Genomic DNA, 21232 nt, shown 5'->3' with positions numbered 1-21232 from the left:
TGCCATAAGTCAGAAACGGCTTGAAGGCACACAACAACAACAAAAACAAAAACAAATCTAAGTACAATTTTAAGCGCATACGCTCCAACTGTCCTGATTTGGCAGGGACAGTTCTCCCACTTTTTCAGCTGCTTTTAAAATGTTCACAATTTCTATCTTCTCCAATTACTTCTTTTGTCTTCAGCTTACTTCAGTTGATTCAAACAGAGTTCAAAGTACAAATGTAGTTTGCACTCAAATAACAAAGTGGGAAGAAGAGAGGAGGAGTGGATTCTTGCCTGTCCCAAACAGCTCAGGCAAAAGCAAACTGCTGCAGTCTCTCTTAAATTGTGTGTTCTTCCTCATTAAAAACTTTTGTCATTTTGACCACACTCTTGCTTGGCCACACACGTCCCAGTTTTCATATGTGAAATGTTGGCATTGTAACATCCTATAGATTCCTGGGATTTGTAGAGCTCTCTGGAGAATTTGAAATGTTCCTCTCTAAACTGGAAATCCCAGAATTCCAAAGGATGTTGCCATGGCAGCTAAAACGGAATCACAGTTCTATAGCTGTATAGTGTGAAAGGTCCCTAGGTGTAGGGCATAGGAGATCCTTAGTCCTGATTTGAACTGAGACATTGGAGAAGTTACTTTTATGACTGCAACCACTACAAGGCCTCCAGCATTCCACAATTGTTGTTATGTGCCCTCAAGTTGTTTCTGACTTACTGTGAACCTATCATGGAAGATTCTTGGCAAGTTTCTTCAGAGGAGGTTTGCCATTGCCATCCTCTGAGGCTGAGAGAGTGTGACTCGGCCAAGATCACCCAGTGGGTTTCAATGGCCCAGCAAGCATTCAAATTCTGGTCTCCAGAGTCATACCCAATGCTCAAACTTCTGCTCTATGCTGGCTCTTGGAATTCCACTGGATTTCACAATCCAGTTGTCCAAAAAAGTGACTTTTCAAAGCTTTGCTTCAACCCCTTGCTATTCATCTTCATTAGATGATACAGGTTTCTAGTATTATAATAGAGAGACAACAAAATGTGTCTTGTGCATCCACTTCATATTTCAGTGGGTTGTGAGTTGTGGGAGGGATGCCTAACTTATTCAGAGGTGGCTTCTTCTACTACTAGGGAATGCTTTGGGCAGGAATCATCCTACAGTGGGCCTTTGGTATCTGCTGGGGTTTAGTCCAAGGACCTCTGATATCAAAATCTGTGGATGCTCAAGTCCCATTCAATACCATGGCAAAGTGAAATGGTGACTCCCTTATATAAAATAGCAAAATCATGCTTTGTTTTTTGGAATTTATATCTTTTTGGAATATTTTTAATCCATGGATGGCTGGATCTGGATAAAGAATTGTGAATTTTAAATGATGAGTTTCAGATGAGGATTGTTTTAAAATGGGCACAGCTTATTTGTCCTTTTAAATCAATGTGTTTTTTTAACCAATGTGTTTTAACTGATGTTGTTTGTTTGTTAATTGTTGTTGTCCCCCACCCCGATGCATGAGGAGAGGCAGGTAATAAATAAATACATAAATTGTAAAGGGCACGAACATTAACAACTGGCATGGAATGGAGAATTAGAGTCAGAGGGAGTCAGTAAGAGCAGAACTAGGATGAACTACTCTAGGAAGTCCTAATGTTTTGCTACTTCCAACAGCAGGGACTGTATCCAAAATGGACCAGGGATTCTGATGCCAAAAGAGGGGTGGGCAAGCAAAATGGCCCTCCAGAGGTTGTTGAACTGCAACTCCCAAAACTTGTCACCACTGGATAAGCTGGCTAGGTTTGCCAGAGTGAAAACTGGAGGGGGCTCCTGTCCCTTTTGTGGTTGTGTAGAAGAGAGAATTTCAGCCAATATTGCTTTTCATGGAGAGCCATTGTGGTGCAGTATTGGTTTTGAGCATTGGACTATGGCCCTGATCACACGGGGGAAATTGGGCAAAATCGGGGGTTTAAACAGCGATTATCCCATGCAAAATGCAATATTGCAATTAAGATTTTTCACATGATGTTGCTATTAAACAGGCAATAAACAGACAACAAACAGCAACAAATCATTCACAGGGAAATCCCAAAAATGATTTGTTGCTGCTTATTGCTTGCTTATTGCCTGTTTAGTAGCGATGTGTATGAAAATCTTAATTGCGATATTGTGTTTTGCACGGGATAATTGCTGTTTAAACCGCTGATCTCTCCCCCCCCCCCAATTTTCCCCATGTGATAAGGTCCTATGACTCTAAAGATTAGGGTTCAGTTCCCCACTCAGCTGTGGAAACTCACTGGGTGACCTTGGGTAAGTCACACACTCTCAGCCTCAGAAAGAGATTTATCTAAGAGTGACCATAAGACAGAAATGACTTGAAGACACACAACAAAAATTTATCATGCAACCAGGTAGCAAGCAACACCTAGGAAAAGTCCCTAACCTGCACAACCATTAAAGTTACAGGAGCAGTGTCTAGTTTTCATCCTGGCAACCCTAGCTAGGGCTGACAGGTACTATAGGGCCAACACTTCTGAAGAGCAATACTTGCAAATGGATGTGCAAAGGGATGGTTAATTCTCCATTTCTCAAGGCTGGGTAAACTTTTGTCCTCCAAATGTTGATGGACTCTAATGATTATTTGCTATCATTGGCCAGGCCACTTGGCCCCCAAAAGTGAGATTATTGAGGATTAAACAGGATTCTTCCTGCCAAATTGGGACAGCCGAAAAGTATGGGTTGGTAGAGGCTGATGGGAAATGGAGTAACAAAACTTGAAGGGCCATAGTTTTTCCAGTTCTGCTGTAAGTGCACAGCTTTTGTTGTGGTTATGTGCTTTGAAGTTGTTTCTGACTTACAGCGACTCTAAGGCAAACTTATCATGGCATTTTCTTGGCAAGATTTGTTCAGACGGGGTTTGCCACTGCCTTCCTCTGAGGCTGAGAGAGTATGCCTTACACAAGGTCACCAAGTGGGTTTACATGGCTGAACCGGGATTCAAACCCTGGTCTCCAGAGTCCAACGCTCAAACCTCTATGCCACACCGGCCACCTTAAATGCATAGTTTATGAACATAAACCCATAAGAACTACTTTGCTGAATCAGATTAAGGGACTGACTAGCCTAGCATTCTGCTTCCAACAGCAGCCTGGCCAACTTTCTCCAGGAAAACAGCTCTTCCCTCCTAATACAACATTTGGTATTAAGATATATGTGTACTGCCTTTGCACCTGGAGGCTCCATCCCTCTTATCATTGCTCATAGTCATTGATAGATTGCAAATTCCTTCAAGAATTCCTCAGAGCCTAAGCATGTCCCTCGACACACATTTTAATCTCCCATGCTGTCGTCCAGCTCCCTGTGCGTTTTGTTTGTGTGACTGTGTTTCGGGGAGAGGTGGCCCCAGGGCTGTGCATTTTCTTGGCAATTCTTTTTGTAGTTTTACCGAAGCAGGGCTGTGTCCTGCCAGCAGATTAGTCTTGGGCGTGTAATTGGCTCAGTGGCTGAGCATAAAGCACAGGGAAAGCACAGGGGAAAAGCAGTCCTGTCCTGTTGGGACAGACTTAGGGGGCCCACAGGACTCCGGGCAGCAATAAGCAGGACCTGGAGAGAAAGTGTGTCGCCACTACGGACAGGTAGGAGAAGCCGTGGCTGGTCCTCTGAGAAACAAGGTTTTTGGGCATCAATGCAAGCTGGAGGTGAGAGGGAGGAATAGGTGAATGGAAAGAGCAGACAGGACCACTTGCTTAATCCAGAGGATAATGGGAAGAGGGTGGGTGGAAGAAGACGAAGGAACTGGTTAGGGACACATACAGATCTGAGTTGTGACTTGTCCCAAGGAGTCTCACCTCCTGTTTTTCATTTGTTCTATCTGCCCATTGCAAGACTCCAGTACTTGTGCCCCCAATTACCATGGCTCTCCTTTGCAGGGAGAAGGCCCTCGTACCTTCAGAATGGGATGTTCCCTTTTCTTTCTAGGGTTGGAGGAAACATTGTCCGCCTTATTGGTTCCCAGAATTTAGATTTTAGCTGTTTTGCTTTTGCATTGATAGAGCACTCTTTTTGTTTTCCAAGGTAGAGAACCGCCTGCTCACTTTGTATTATGACCCGAAAGGCTGGGAAAATCAGTGATCATAGCAGCGTGTCTGTTTTCATGGATTCACTCCAGTTGACTTTGCGCTCTGGCCCGCTCTCTGCGTCGCTCTCTTGATTTTTGTCTATTAACACAAGCAATTTCCTCCCTCCATCCCCAGAGAGAGGAGGGAGGTAATTCCCAGCTAACCAAGGGCACTTGTTTTCCCATTGCTTCATAATTAATGATTTAGAATTAGTTTATTCATATAAGAGTCTGGGTCACTTTTCTTTCTGGACTATTCGGGGACACTGGTTAATTTGTGCAGAAATTGCTGCTGTGATTATTATTGTGAGGTATGAGGAATTACCCAAACAGTCTTAAAATTGTCTTTTCTTTTTGTTAATTTTGGGAGATGTGTTTTAACAGCAGTGTAATCTTTGGTACGTCTAAGAACAGGCCTCTTAATCTTGCCCTTTCTGTTGAGCTTTCCCTACTCCACCTCCCTTATCGGAAGCAACACTGCTGTATAAGTATAGTGCAATCTGACTTGAGAATCAGACCACCATTCTGTTCTGTGGGAGTGCCATCAGGTGGGAACTGCAAGACTGAATCTTGCAAGGATAAAGAGGTAAATTTTGAAGTTCAGATTATAATAAAATGGGCCTTATATAGCCACATCCCCAAGGAAAGTAAAAAAAATGCAGGCAGCTGTGTTAATCCATAGTGAGAAACTGGTTCTAGCAGTTTTCATCTCCAGTAGGAACAGATATTTTGTAAAGCTAATGAGCCTGAATTGACCATTCCTCCCTATCCCACCCCAAATACCTTGCATTACAACAGGGAGGCCTCACAGCTATATATCATGCAGTTTACAAAATCCATTTTCCCCTCCTCTGCCGCTCCAGGTCGCCACAGCTACTGTGAGGATTCCAGGTAAGCTCAGAGGGAACAGGTGGCCCATGATGTTCTTGTCCTTGAAAATCAAAAAGTGCCATGCTTTGAATATATTTTGTGCATTTTAGTTGTCTCTATAAAAGTATCACAGTTTTGTGGATTTGGGGTTTTGTTATATTATGCTTTCATAGAATCATAGAATTGTAGAGTTGGAAGAGACTTCAAGGGCCATCCATTCCACCCCCTGCCATGCAGGAATACACAATCAGAGCATCCCAACTGATGACCATCTAGCCTCTGTTCAAAAACCATCAAGGAAGGAGACCACCACACTCCAGGCTGCGTATTCCACTGTCAAACAGCACTTGCTGTCAGGAAATTCTTCCTAATATTGAGGTGGAATCTCTTTTCCTGCAGCTTGCATCCATTGCTCCAGGTCCTATTCTCTGGAGCAGCAGCAAACAAGCACGCTCCATATGTATCCTCAGTATGATACCCCTTCAAATACTTAAAGAGGGCTATCATATCTCCTCTTAACCACCTCTTCTCTAGACTAAACATCCCCAGCTCCCTAAGTCTCTCCTCAGAAGGAATGGTTTCCAGACCCTTCACCATTTTGTTCGGCCTCCTCTGGACACACTCCAGCTTCTCAACATCCTTTTTGAATTGTGGTGGCCAGAACTGGACAGTGTATTCCAGAGTGCTACTACTTCCCTCAGTCTAGACACTAAACTTCTATTGATGTACCCTAGAATCACATTGGCTTTTTTAGTTGCTGCATCACCCTTTGATCCAATGAACCATGGCTCTAATAAACTACAATTATTATCATTCAAGGCTTCTGCTCTATCTTTCAGCTCTGGCCATACCTAGCCCCTCAAACAGGTACTAGATGGGCTTTGGTGAAATTGAGAGTTTAAGTAGGTAAGTGGGCAGCTGAAAAAGACAGGGCATATTCTCCAGCCATGGCAGATGGGGATGGTTGAAAGAGGAAAGGTGGGCAACTTAAACCAAATTGGGTGAGAAAAGACAACTTTCTTTGTTCAATCTATAAGTGTGAATTAGAATGGGTTAAAGTCCAGGAAAGCGTGTAAGCGTTTTGAAATATAGACATTTGCTCTCACAGAGCTTCCCACCACCATTCATATCCAGTTCTCCTCCCAGATCCTACTCCCATCTCCTGTTGACTCACTGCACATAAAAAGGAAATGCCGGTTTTTGGGTTTTGTTTTTTTTAGAAACTAAGGCCAAGGTTGCCTTTCTCAAGAGCTCCCCTGCCATATGCTTCTGAAGGCTACAATGCCCTTCAGAATTTTTCTTTTGCATTGCCAGGAGGGGGAGCCATCACTTCATTTTTTTCCTTACAAAGTGTGAAACCACCCTAAAAAGATGCATGCTTTTCCCCCCCAGGTGTGTTGGACCTAAGAAAGACCCCACTACATGCTCCAGATGACTACTGAAACTCTTTCACTAGCTCCCACTACCACTGGAGTTTGCCACAGAAGCCAGGATACCTCTGAGGTGGACATATTCAGGGATATGGTGGAGAGCAGGGACATGGCAGAGAATGTTCCCATAACCACTACTCCAGATGATTCTTTGGTTCCCCCATCGGATGGTGCCAACAGTTCCGTTGCCAAAGACCAGGCACTGGAAGAATCACCCTCTTCAGCACATACTGATAATGGGGTTGAGAAGGCCACTCCATCTCTTGCCATGCCTTCTGAAGAGATTAAAATGGCAGATGATGTGAACCAGTCAAGCCAAGGGCAGGATGGTGGCCATTCTGTTCATCAGGAGAAGATGCCAGAATTCTCCTCAGAACAACTGAAAGCAGAAGATGCTTCAGGCTTGTTGGCCAAAGAGGAGGATGGCAATCATAGTGAGTGTCACAGTGACATACCGGATGCCTTCTCAGAGCCACAAAGTCTTGCAGGAGCCTCAGTGTTGGAGGAGAAGGACGAAGAGGAGAAAGGCAGGCAACACCACTGCCATAGTGAAGACCCACCTGTGCCTGCTGACTCCCTGGAACAGCTGGAAGTTAGCCAAGAGGCAAAAGGAAGTCCTCTTATTCACCATCACAGTACCTCAGATGTTCCCTCAGAGAATCAGGAGTCTACCAGTCACTCAGATCACCCAGATGTAAATGAGGAAAGTGGAATCATCGTAGATAGTCATGGCCAGCCTCGTGAGATGTGTCCAGGATCTCCAGAGAAACTAGAACTTGCCAATATCCTCACGCAAGCTGCAGACAGCCAAGAGAATGGCCATGCTGACTGTGCTGCCGGAGCTTCACCCGAGTTTGTCTTCGCTAGTAACCACTCTCCCATTCCTGTTTCCTCTATTGAGTCTCAAGCATCATGCCCTGCTGAGGGTCTTCATAAAGATATAAAGCCAGACTGTCATGAAATTACAGGGAATGGCAAGGAAGAATGGGCATCAAGTGAACAGGTACCCCAGCCACTGAATTATGAGGAATCTGTGAGTAACCTCAATGGACAGCCCTCACAGGTTGGCTCAGGCAATGATCAGGCAAATGAAGAGCACATTGCCCAAGACACTGCCGAAATGGCACCTGTGGCATCCGCAGACCCTCTGCCAGATACTGAACCCAATTGCCAGCAGATGGCAGCAGGCACAGGTTCTTCTGATAGTGTTTCCCAGGCAGTGCCAACACAGTCTCCTGTGGCAACTGGGATCTTTGGACCTGCCCATGGGGGCCTGCCTGCTGCATCTGACTGGGAAGGACGGGCTATTTGTGAACCAAGTGGAGCCGGCAATAACAGCAATCCCCAGAGTGAGGCTGGAGCTGAAGCTGTGCTGGAATCTGAAGAGGGTGAGGAAGCAGCCAGGGACGCTGAGCCTGAAGAAACCACTAGAGAGCCAGAAGAAACCACCAGAGAGCCAGGGCAGGTCAAGGAGCTCTCAGAGGCTGAAAACCTGGACAGAGATTTCACTGTCTTAAAAAGTTCACCAGCGGCAACTGATCCAGTTGGTCCCAAAGACCCAGAGGGAGCCATGGTTCTAGCAAGTGTTGAAGAGCCACCAGAAGCCAGGGATCGAGCAGACTCTCAAGATTTGGCCAGGACTACATTTCCAGTTGCCATTCCAGAGCATGCTGGTCCTGACCCAACCCCTCCAGATCGGCTGCTGTTGGATGCCAGAGGTCCTGCCAAGAGCGAAGCTCTGGTGAGCGCTGCTGAGCCAGTTTTCACTCAACCCATTTCGGATGAGCCCTCCACAATGGCTGGCTTTTGCTGCCCCACAAACTGGACGGGAGGAGCAACTGGCCATCCAGAGACCCCAATTGAGCGGGAAATTCGTCTCCATCTGGAACGAGAAGACCTTCTACGCCGGGAACGGGGCCTGGCCAGCCTTCGGGACAACCAGGAGTACGTGGAGGTGCGCATCAGGCCTTTTCTGAACCAAAGTGGGATGCCTTCCACACTGCCCAAGGAGAAGGAACGGCAGTGGGCCGGGGCCCAAATGCAACGGGAGATCCAGCGAGAATGTCAACGGGAGGAGGACCTGGTGCAGCTGGGGAAGGTCCGGGGGGCCTATGACCGGGGCACACCGCAGGAGCTTCAGGAGAAGAAGATGATCTTTGAACAATACACTAGTCTGGATTTTCTGATCCCCAGGAAAGTGTTGGGCAGGAGTGCTGAAGGGGTGAGGGGGCCCTCCTTTGCCGAGGCCAACCGTGCCCCCAACATGGTCATACTGGACTCAGAGGCTTTGCTACGGCCCCAACACCCTCCACTGGAAACATCCAGCCCCTCTGGCAACCCCTTCTTCTGCTTGCGTACCAAAAGTGCCCAGTCTCTGCTAGAGCAGGAAGTCCAGGAGGCCCAGGAACGAGAGCGGGAGCTGCAGAGGCAGAGGTACAGCCTGTATGGCTCTGTTTCGCCCTGCCAGCTGGCAGAGACCTCAGAGCCAGGAGACAAGGAGGTCCAAAACGAGCCAGGTCAGTGGCCAAAGAGTGGGTGGGATGTGGGTGAATGGAATGCAGGGAAAGTCTCTTGGTACCTATGCCATAGGACCCAAAATTCAGGGTAACCTAATGAAAGGAATGGGCAGTAGTTTCAAAATAGACAAAAGGAAATCCTTCACACAGCACACGGTTATTTTGGGTAAGCAATTTGTGGCCCTCCAGATGTTCCTGGACTGCAGCTTCCAAGATACCTCACCTCTAGGTATAGTTCAATGCAGTCTGAAGTGCCACCAATAGTCCATCCCAATTTAGGGGATCTGCAACCTCCTCTGAATAAATCCTTCCAAGAAAATCACATAATAGGTTCACCTTAGGGTTGTTTTAAATTGGAAACAACTTGAAAACACTGAACACCCACACACACTCCCATCAAATGTGCTGATGACCATTGGCTTAGATGGCTGTGAAGAGATTTGTCTCTTTCATAAAATACATTTATCACACTTTAAAACCACTTTAAATATCATGGCTCTATCCTGGGGTTTGTCATTTTGGAAGGTATTTTTGAACTCTCTAGTGCCTCACAAAACCAGGATTCCTCAGGAATTAAAATAGTATCCAAATATAGGGTGAAAGAGAAGTTAGACAAGCTCACAAGGTTTGACTTGTGCATATCCATTTGCCACGTACAGTCATGTTCAGAAGGTAGCATGCCTTTAGATATCAGGTGCATGTTGCCTTCATGTCCTCCCTATGGTTTTCCCAGAGCATATGGTTGACCATCAGTGGAAACAGGATGCTGGAATAGATGCACCATTCCTCTAACCCACGAGGGCTCTTCCTCTTTAATTTTTTACATTCTGGGACTAGTTGTATACTGGCAGAGAGATAGGGCTATCCAGGTAATGGGACGGGGCTCTCATCCCTTTAAGAGATCTTGTAGCACCTTTCAGACTAGCTGAAAGAAAAACGTTGGTAACTTGAGCTTTTGTAGACTTAAGTCTATAAAAGCTCATGTTGCCAACTGCTTTCTTTCAATTAGTCTCAAAGGTGCTACAAGATCTCTTTACATACTGATTTTACAGACTAACACGGCTATCTCTTTCAATCCCTTTAATGGTTTTGCTAAAGAGAGAATCTCAGCAGATGTTGCTTCTATGACAATCAACACTTGCTGAAATTCAGCTCTACTGCCCAACCATTATGGTGTAGTGGTTTCAGTGTTGGACTATGACTTAAGATCAGAATTCAAATCCCGGCTCAGGCATGGAAACCTACTGGGTGATCCTGGGCAAGTCACACTCCCTCAGCCTCAGAAAAACCCCTCTGAAGAAATTTGCCACCAAAAACCCATGATAGGATTGCCTTAGGGTTGACATAAGTCAGAAATTTCTCGAAGGCACACAACAACAACAAAAGCACAACCATTACAGGGACAGGAGACTTGTCCTGCTTAAATCTGTCAACCTTACAGAGAGGAAAGGAATGAAAGGATACAAAGAGGTGGCTGATTTATTGAGGTGCCATGGACAACTGCTTATTTCAGGTAGTAGAGCAAGTGAACTGAAGTACAGTGCATATCCGTGCACACGTGCGCACACACACACGTGCCAGAAGTTGTACAAAAAACATAAATGCTTGAGGCAGTAATATTTTAAGTTTTACTGAAGTGAATCAGTATAATCCAAATAGTGTATCCAACAAACATCTGAAGATTGGAGATAGAAAAAAAGATTCCCTCTTCCCCATCACAGCTGATAGTCTGAAACAGGGGTGTGCAAATCCCACACCTTTCTTTTGTCCCATGTTTTCAGATTTTAGCAAAGTTACTTTTTGGATGACTGCTCCCAGCATTCCTCAGCCAGGATGGGGTGGCCAGGTTATCTAGGGGATTTTGGGAGTTGTAGTCCAAAGAGGAACTCTTCCAAATACTGTTTGTCTCTGGTAAAGCAGGTTCAGCAGGTTTTTTAATTTTTTTTCTTCAGAAACCTACCATACATAATTAACTACAAATGACAGATGGACATAGTGAAATGTATAGGCATAATGCCTCTCTCAAACTGCTTTTAGTTCTTGTGCACCGCACTGCTGGATGCTCAGAAGAAAGTCCCAGAGTTATTGAGTCCAGTGAAGCTTGTTCTTATGTACCCTTAAGTTGACACCAACCTATGATGACTCTCTCACAGAGTTTTCTTGGCATAGTGTGCCATTGCCTTCCTCCAAACTGTGGGTGACTTGCCCAAAATCACCTCTGGTTTCCAGAACTGAGTGGGGATTTGAATCATGATCTTCCAGAGTTCTAGTGCAACACTCAATTCACAACAGCAATGATTCTCAAACTTTGGTCCTCCAGGTACTTTGGACTTCAGCTCCCCAAGGCCATGCCAGATTGGTCAACAGTCAGGAAATTTGGCAGCTGAAGTCCAAAATATTTAGAGAATCAATGTTTGGGAATCACTGCACTATAGCATGCAGGCTCTTCCAGCGGAGTTTACTCCCAGCTAAATGTGCATTAGACTAACATCTCAAAACCTTTTTATCTCCAGCCTGTTGACTGAAGTAATGTAGAACATGGGCATGGGACATCTTGCCCTGCAGATGTTGTGGCCTATCACTTTTACTGGCCTCACTCAGCATGGCCAGTGAGTAAGGAATGGGGGAATGGCTATCCAAAGCTTTTGGAAGGCCAAAGAGCCCCCATCTTTGACCAGGTGGTCTTCAAACTGCAGGTAACTTTTTAGACCTCCCCCTTCATTCTGGGTTGCCGCATCAGCTAAACTATGGGCTTTATGTGCCAAGCCAAGAGTAGATGAACTTTTTACAGCACACAGTCTTATGTGCACTGACTCAGGAGCTAATCTAAGGCCACAATCCTAAACATACTAAGTAATAATAAGCCTCATCAAACATGGTGAATCATTTCAGTTATTCTGCTCTAAGCCTATTACAGTTTTGTGAATCTCTGACCTCATGCCATGGATCTTTTAAAATGCACATGCTTCAGGATAATCACTTTCTCTTTTGGTTTCTTCTGTAAAATTGGTTGAACATCAAGGATGCAGGACATAATACAGAAATGCCCCGAGGAGATAGTGTGGTATAAATGGTTAGGAATGTGCACTTTGAGCCATAAAATGTTAAGTGTTCAAGCCATGCCTTAGCTATGAACTCATTAATTGGGTTCATTCACTTAATGAGTTCATGTATTTTCTGTATTTTGTATTTCTGCATTTCTGCATTTTGTACTGCATCCTTGATGTTCTTCCAGTTTTGCAGAAGAAACTGAAAGAGAAAGTGATTATCCTGAAGCATGTGCAGTTTAAAAGATATAAGTGGCTAGGAATATGCACTTTGTCTTTGGGCCATAAAGTGCCAGGCTCAAGCCATGCCTTAGGCATGAACTCATTAAGTAGGTGCAATCTTGAGTTAATGAAGGTGTGTACAGTCGGCCCTTCTTATATACGGATTTTTTATACACGGATTTAAGCATACACGGTTTGAAAATGTTCCAAAAAAGTATAAATTTACCTTGATGTTCCATTTTTTATTAGGGACACCATTTTGCTATGTCATTATACTTAATGGGACTTGAGCATACACGGATTTTGTTATACACGGGGGATCTTGGAACCAAGCCCCAGCGTATAACAAGGATCCACTGTATTGTAGGACAGAAAGAATGTATAAGGTGCTCCTTGAACACTCTGAAGCACTATGTAGATAGAAAACAAAGTATCTGTACATAGATTTACAATGCACAAAGCATCATTGTCATGGGTGTTTCTCAGAACCAATCTACTTGTGATAGTGGATGCCTCCTGTGTTTAAACAAAGAACTGGCCCTCTTGCAGTTGTATGTCTGTGTGTATGTGGGGAAGGGGGGGGCAATAAAAAATAGCCAAGGAGCAAAGAGGCTTAAGAGGACCTGGAGAGGCTTAACATTCCTCAAACATTTACCTTTGTTGCTGCTAAAATCTTTCTTTATTCCCCCTGAGCAAGGTAGCTCTATGTTTAAACATGTGGAACTGACATCATCATATTTCATTTGAACCTCAGAAGATGGGTGAATGTACCTCACTCATCTCTCTCTGTTTCTGTGTCTGTCTCCTGTCTTTCTTGTACATTCAAGTCATGTATGGCCAAAACTATCATGAACACACTTTCTGTATGGGACAATGTGTGTGAATGCATGCAAGTGTCTTATGTATGCCAGGGTTCATAAACCTGAAGTGGACACATTTATGTGTCCATGTGCAGTGCACAGGGGAGGAGAACATCAAGATCCTGAGTTAAATCCAACCCAGAAGGTCCTGGGGAAGCCTATTCCCTCAGACTCACCTCCAGTGGTGATGGAAATAATACCATATTAACTGCCAGAAAAGACAAATAAATGGGTCCATGAACCGATCAAACCTGAAATCTCCTTGGAAGCCATGATGATCAAGTTGAGGTTGTCATACTTTCATCATATCATGAGAAGACATGATTCATTAGAAAAGATAATAATGCTAAGAAAGGTAGAGAGTAGTAGAAAGAGAGGAAGACTACATACCAGATGGACAAACTCAATCAGGGAGGTCATGGGCCCGAATTTGTAGGAACTAAGCAGAGCAGTTGGAGGACTGGGGAGCCTGGAGAGGTTTCACCACAGGGTTGCCATGAGTCAGTGTGAATTTCTATGTGGTGTCTTACACTGACTAGTTTATGCTGCACTTTTCATTCTTCAACTTAATTTATTTCATCTTTTGTTTGTTATAGACTTTGAAAATAGGCAGGGCATTTAAGGACTGCTTTCTGATGCTGTGAAGATATCACTCCACCAACCATTCCAGTCTCTGAAATTTCAGCAGGCATTGCCCACACATTATCAGGCAGAGCTTGGAAATGTTACTTTTTTGGCTTATATATCTCAGAACACCCCAGCCATTATGTCTCAGGGAAGGGGGTGTTCTGAATAATGATTTCATTGTCCAAAATGGTAATTTTTCAAAGCTCTGTTCTCAGGCATTCTTAGGAAGATGAATAAAGGTCGTGAAATAATAAAATTACAGAGTTGCACAGCACCTCAAGGGCCATATAGTCCAGCCCTCTAGCATGCAAGAATAAATAACTAAAGCACTTCTGAGAAATGATTATCCATCATTAAATACCTCCAGAGGGGAAGAGAAAGTGCCTAACAACATATGCTGTGGCATTTCTAGGATTCCATAGAACTGTAGCACCTAAAAAGTGTTGACACAATTAAATAAAATTGTATTAATTCCTCTTGCAAAACCACAAATGGTCATTACTCTTTCAGAATGCCCCCAATATGATCTTGTCAGTTCATATCCTGCCAAGCTACATAATAGCAGGACCCAGGAATCCAGGGTATTTGGTGCCAAATGTTGCACTTTGCACTTGCATTGAATTTTGGCATGTCCACCCAGCCCTGGCCTCAGCACTGTCTGAAAGCCACTGTGGTCTCCAGCTCAACGGAAATCCTAGATCTGGCAGATCAAATCCCATTCAGCTATTAACTCACTGGGTGACTCAGCCAGTTGCTGGGTTTGCTTGCTCATAAAGCAAATTGATGTGTGCAGATCAGACAGTAAAAACAGAAAATACAGTACACAGAAACCTGTGGATAACAGTTTCAGTCTTCCAGGAGTGTCCAGTTTCTAACCCCAAGGTCAGGCTACATGAATATTTTGGGAGTGAACTGGGCACCTGGTTGCTAAACTGGAGCTTACTGGTAGATCTGGCACTATTTGTTCTGGCTTGAACAGAAAAGAAAGATCTGTTGTTACAGCTTCTATCCCAGCACCAAAATGGACCATCTTGTGGTCTAGAAGACACTCCACTAAAATGTTCAAAGGTAGGCTCCAGATGACTTACTGAGATCTTACCTCTCATTTCCTTGACTCCTCCAAGCAAATACATGAGAGTCAAGGTGTACTGGTTAAGAGTGTCACACACTCTGGGAAGACCTGGGTTCAAATTCCCAATCATTGGGTTACCTTGGGCCAATCAGCCTAACTAATTTGTCTCACAAGATTGCTGTGATGATAAATTGGGGGAGAGAACCACCACTTGAAAATATTACTTATTTGGACTATAACTTCCAGAATCCCCAGACAGTAACCATAGACCAAAAAAGTAACTCTTCAAAGCTCTAGAGAAAATTATGGAGCTCTGCTTTGAGCTCCATTTTGAAAAAAATGCTACATTTGAAATTCAAAATAAAATGTGAGTAGACAAATAAATATAACACATATAAACTTCGAGGAGTTTTTGTCTGATAAGTATCTGACATTCCTCCCAGTTGTTTAAAAATGAATTCCTATGTACATCCTTTCTTTAACTGATGATAATTATTTCAAGTTATCGTTCCCTCATCTGTTTCTAGCCTGACATGGCCTTCCAAAGCCTTGACCTCCTGTTAGATAGGAAATGAATAAATGAGTTGCAGGATGAGAACTTGGCAGCCGGCGGCGTCAGAGTGTGTACCTAGTGGGTGGTAATTTGTTTCCCAGAGTGCTGTCACAAACATAAGGTTGAACATTAACAGAAGCCAGACAGAAAGGGAAACCAGACTGTCATCACAGGGTGTGAGCAGAGACAAAGATATATCCCCAGATTCAGTCCTACAACCAAGGCAAAAGTCACAGAAACTTGCATGGTTCTCTAGATGCCATGCCAGAGGTCAGATCACACCCTCTGAACTGAAAGTCTTTCACTCAATCCTGGGGGTTATTCAGATGGTGAAAAAAATCCAGGTAGAATCGGGATTGAATCTTTGTTATTCATATGCATTTCGAATGCATCCAATTAAGTTTTGGGATTGTTGTTGCTAACCACCCTCAAGTCGATCTCAACCCATGGTGACCCTGTGGATGAGGCATCTCCAAGAACCCAGGTCTTCCACTGTTCTGCTTAGTTCCTGTAAACCAGTGCTTCTCAATTATTTTCTGTCATGCCCCCCCCAGGAAGAAGAAAACATTTCGCGCCCCCCCGCACGACTGTAAATAGTATCATTTGTCTATAAAATTGTTATAAGTACACCTCTGCATAATACTGTATCCTGAGCCTCACGCCCCCCTTTACGGAGCCTCGCGCCCCCCCTGGGGGGCCCGCCCCACTATTTGAGAAGTACTGCTGTAAACCCATACCTGTGACCTCCTTAATAGAGTCCATCCATCAAGCATGTAGCCTTCCTCTCTTTTTATTCCTCTCTTACTTTCCCAGCATAATTGTCTTTTCTAATGATTCGTGCTTTCTCATGATGTATCCGGAGTACGACAGCCTCAGTTTTGTCGGCTTCCATGGAGATTTCTGGCTTGATATGCTTTAGGACCCATTTGTTTGTCCTTTTGGGTTTTGTGAAAGCCTGCAAAAAATCCCACTTAACCCGAGATAATCAATGTCAGTTTTTCTAAAAGATTTGCATTCTTGGCTGTGAGAATAACCGATGGGAGTAGACCCAGGATGAATCAGGATTAACTCTGCATGTCTTGAATGTGCTTTGTATACATCCACATCATTGATTCCATCTTTATTCGAGTGCTGATATGTCTGAGCAACAAAACATGCAGAAATGTGGTTCCATAGTGTGAACAACAAACCCAAAATGTGTGAGTGAGATTATTCACATAGGCATACTAAAAACAACAGCATGTGAATAATGCCTCCCTCTGATACATGTGGGCTGGCTCCAGTTATTTAGTGTTGAAACAAATGCACTCTGCTTATGCTCAGAAGCAGTTATTACTGACATTATATTCTGTGTAATGGTCTTTTTGTCCTTGCTTCTCTCTCATTTCCAGGAAGATCTTCCTGCAAGAAGCTGGAGGTGACATGGCCCCCACAAACTTCTTCCAACACTTCCCAGGTGAATGGCCTCCACCAGGTAACAACTACACCAGCAGCCACTGTCAGGTCTCAGAACTAGGAGTTTAGTGCATGGCATTGCTTAGGGATGCTGCTCACTGGCTAGTAAATGCACATGGGGTGGAGAGCTTCAGTCCTACGAGGATAAAAGCAACATGCAGATATTCTAGGAAGCATTACAGTAGATCTCACTTAGCAGGTATAGCAGCCTCTGAATGTGCCCCAGGAGTCTCCAATATCAGCGTACAAAAGGGACCAAAGAGGCAGTCCTCCATTAGACAAATGCTTAAACAAAAAGAACTGCCCAGCAGCAAGAGCCAAGATGGAGAGCTGATCTTCCCTGAGCCACAGGGTTAGTAAAGAAACCTAATTGAAATTTGTTCATCAACACCAAGGTGGGCACTGCCATGGTGCTGAGAGGCTACACTGGATTCTTCAAAACATATCAGGAGGCAACATTGCTGCTGTTGTAATTCAGTGGTAGATGCCAACTTTTCTATTACAGGAAATTCTAGGACCCTCAGTGGATACCAAAATCTGTGGGTGCTCAAGTCCCATTGGCATTGAATACAGTGGCATAGGAAAATGATGTCTCTTATATAAAGCGGCAAAATCAAGGCTTGCTTTTTGGAATTTACATGTTTTTAAAATATTTTCTAGCTGTGGATGCTTGAATCCATGGATTAAAAAATTGATGGATATGGAGGGCTGTGTGTGCATTTCTACACAGCAAAGCATTGCAGACTAGCAGAGAAGAACATCGTTTTTGGTTCTGGAAAAGCAGGGTAGGCTGAAATGCCTTTGGTCCCTTTCACACTGCAATTATAATACTATGATTTTCCCCTAAGGTACTAAGGCTGCATCCTGTGGAATGCTGGAACTTGTAGTTTGGTCAGAGGCACCAGAGGAGAATGATCTGGCTTGGAACTCTAAAGGTCCTCTCCCTGAACTGCAAATCCCAAAATTCCATAGGTGATATCAAAGTGCGATGATTGTGTGTAGTGTGAAACAAACCTTTGTACTGTACTTTTGTTTTTGCAAAGCTGTCAATTCTCAATGGCATGGCTTTAGCTGTGGTAGCAATGCAAGAACCCACGGTGGGCCACATGTGGCCAATGGGATGGCTATTGCCCATTCTGGATTAACACTATAAATGTCTCTGGGACTACTGACCATGAGATCTGCTATTAACCTAAATACTGATTGATCTATCATGAAAGATGAGATCACACTCACCCTATATTACACTTTGCTCCCTTTTCCCTTAGGAAGATAAGCTGCCTAAATTGGACCATAGCTCCCTGTAACTCAGCATTGCTTGTATGAGGGATGGCCCTCCAGGTATTTTTGGAGAGCAGTTCCTATCAGCCCTAGCCAGCAGGGCCAAGATGAAGAATGCTCAGAGTGCAGTCCAACATCTGGAAGGCTGCACTTATTCCATTCCAACCTAAAACAGTATGGGCTAGAATTTTGTTTATTGTTTGTCACAAATGTCGCTTCTGGTTAATGTTGATATTCTTGTTGTCTCTCCATAGGAGACTGTTCGCACATCCATAGTAGACTAATATAGCTATAAGGCCAGAACCACACTGTGAATATCTGTGTAAAGGAGGTATTTCCCTTTTTACAGGGCAGAATCTCAAATAAGCTTCCTAAAAATAGAAGCAAAGCCTGACGTGGCAGTATGTTCTTATATGTTCCTGATAATTTAGCTTCTGTTTATAGGGTGGAATGAATGAATGAATGAATGAATGAATGATGACTAGGGGCCCAAACAGACAGGCCAAAATAAAGCTGCTTTGGGTCACTTTGGACGTATGCTGTTTAAATGATACATGCATCTTAAGAGGTCAGAAGCTGTGCCAAAGCTGCACACTCCAGTCCTCAGGACACATACAGCATGCCTCCATAGTGACCCGAAGCAGCTTTATTTTGGCCTATCTGTTCGGGCCCTTTATCTCCCCGACCACAAGTGCTTATTTTAGAGGTGTGCAATTCAAACTCTATTTAATTCCTCTAATTAATATGGTATTCTATTGTACCAGCCACACCAAACAGCTAAGGGAGAGCACAAAAGTAGTTCCCATCAGTTTCCATTTGGACTTACACAGCAAACTGTCCTGATAGATCACATCCCTTGTAAGAACTGCACTTATCTCCGCTGCCCCTAAGAGTACACAATATTCCCTGCCTCTCTGGAAAACAGTTGAAACAAGGGTTGGTTATCTTTTCCTTTGCATACCTCACCCTCTTTTTTTAAACAAAACCTCAATAGGCCTATTGTAATGCATTTAAATTTTGTATCCTTTCCACCTGATAGCAAAAGGCAAGCAAATGGTACACAACAGTGTGGAGTTGTTCTTACAATTCCTTGTGACTAAATTTCCCGTTAGTCAAATACTGGGAAGACATCTGGCATTATTTTGTTTCACTTGCTTACTTATTGATAGGATTAAGAAAAAACAAACACTGGCCATTCACTTATTAAATCTACCTTCATTTCCAAGACAGTACAACAGAGCCCAGAGGTGGTTTAGGGTTTAGTGAACTGGACTATGACTCTAGAGATCGGGCTTCAAATACCCACTGAGTCCTGGAAACCCAGAGGGTGAACTTGGACAGGTCACACTCACTCAGCCTTAGAGGAAGGCAAAGACAAACCTCCTTCTTGCCAAGAAAAACCTTGTGATAGGCTCAGCTTAGGGTTTCCATAAATCAGAAAAGACTTGAAGGCACATGGCAACAGCAACCACAGAGCCTACTGCTCCAGGATTGGGGAGACCTTCCTAGAGCTCAGAAATTTTCATTTCTGGACTACAACTTGCAAAATTCTCCAGCCAACCTGGGAGTAGAGTCTAAAAACTGAACTTTACAGTCTTCCACACAGTATCTAACAGTAGGACCTGTTCCTTCCATCTTGTACCTTCTCGTCCTACCTGTTGGGAAATGACCTGGGACAAATGTTAGCCATGGGTCCAAGCACCAGTCCAAGGGACCAGGTGTTGGTGCCATATGTGGGATACCAAACATATACCCTCTTACAGAACTAGTTCATGGGCTGAAGCAGACTGTAAGGTCTCCCTCTAAGATTGCCTGTTAGTAAACCTAGAAAGGACTCCTAGTATACCATTAATGGGTGCATAGAAGAGCAAATTTCAGCAGCTCTTCCCCCTAAATACTTATTTTATTACTTAAGATTTGTGTGACATTCAAACTGTATTCAAACTATATATATTGATTGTTACCTAAATGTGTAACAAGCAACACCTGCCGAAATTCCCTCTTCTGTGCAACCAATAAAGGCAGAGGAGCCCTCTTCAGTTTTCAGTTGCAACAGAATAACCCATTTGTGTGAATTCGCAGATGACCATTCAAAGAAATATGGTTACAGACAAGCAATCTGTCCATATCCCACTTAACACCAATTGAAATCCAGCTAAATGACAGTTGCAATAGTTTCCAGCTCAGGTATCAAAATGTCTTATCCCAGGCCTGTACATTAGGAGTAGACAGCAGAAAAGAGGTGTAGTTGTGGGAGGGGGGGGGATGAAAATATTGCCCCTCCATATGGCAACTCTGTCGTCCACCCCCATGAAAATTTCTCTCAGTCCTCAAATTTCTAACATTGCACTGAAAACTGTTCACATCTACAACTTTTATCTTTGCTGTATTTGCATTTCCTTGGTCAGTTTGCCTGCCCTTTTCCTTTGAATGCCGAAACTCAAATTTCTTAAAGCTTAGTTGGCGTTTCAAGTTACTGCAACTATAGATGTTTGGAGGGTAAAGTAACATTTTATTTGGGGTGAAAGATTTTTTTATTTATGGGAACAATGTTCTTATTTTGCCTCCTCATACCCCTGCCCCTGCTGCAGAATTCTCACATTCTGTAAATTTACTCTTAATACAAACCTGAGAGGATAGCAAGGGTCTCTTAGTAATGGGCATGACTGATCTCTCCTGGGGGGCCCTGGCCCAGCTTTTCTTGCTCAAGAATATTAGAAATAACTCATTGGAGCAAACCAAGGCTCTTGAGGCCAATATTCTTTCAAGAATTCCAGCAGTGAGAGAGCACCAGGTGGTCCATCAGAAACTAGGGGGGATCATGATGTACTTAAGACTTAGAATCATAGAGTTGGAAGAGACCGCATGGGGCCATCCAGTCCAACCCCCTGCCATGCAGGAAATCTAAATCAAAGCATCCCCAACAGATGGTCATCTAGCCTCTGTTTAAAGACCTCTAAGGAAGGAGACTCCACTACACTCTGAGGGAGTGTGTTCCACTGTCCAACAGCCCTGACTGTCCGGAAGTTCCTCCTAATGTTGAGGTGGAATCTCTTTTCCTAGAGCTTGCATCCATTGTTCCGGGTCCTGTTCTCTGGGAGCAGCAGAAAACAAGCTTGCTCCCTCATCAATATGACATCCCTTCAAATATTTAAACAGGGCTATCATATCACCTCTTAACCTTCTCTTCTCCAGACTACACA

General features: G+C 43.9%; 2 protein-coding genes across 4 annotated transcripts in view; both read left to right on the top strand.

Annotated features, from left to right (window-relative positions):
* ALKBH7 (alkB homolog 7) overlaps positions 1–21232 on the top strand; it is a 511499-nt gene that overhangs the window by 400976 nt on the left and 89291 nt on the right. The window lies entirely within an intron of this gene.
* The window catches only part of MISP3 (MISP family member 3), a 23124-nt gene continuing 5429 nt past the window's right edge, over positions 3538–21232 (top strand). The window contains exons 1-3 of one of the 3 annotated variants that reach the window (XM_042455720.1): positions 3538–3614; positions 6359–8912; positions 16685–16767. In XM_042455720.1, the coding sequence (XP_042311654.1) occupies positions 6389–8912; positions 16685–16767 (2607 nt within the window). In that variant the 5' untranslated portion in view covers positions 3538–3614; positions 6359–6388. Of the gene's footprint in view, positions 3615–6358; positions 8913–16684; positions 16768–18016; positions 18447–21232 lie in introns of those variants that run through there. The other 2 variants (XM_042455722.1, XM_042455721.1) reach the window with 2 other exon arrangements.

This window comes from Sceloporus undulatus, chromosome 2 (genome assembly GCF_019175285.1).
Source record: "Sceloporus undulatus isolate JIND9_A2432 ecotype Alabama chromosome 2, SceUnd_v1.1, whole genome shotgun sequence".
Taxonomy (NCBI): Eukaryota; Metazoa; Chordata; class Lepidosauria; order Squamata; family Phrynosomatidae; genus Sceloporus; species Sceloporus undulatus.
The sequence above is the reverse complement of the archived record's forward strand: the minus strand, read 5'-3'. Positions and strand labels throughout refer to the sequence as shown.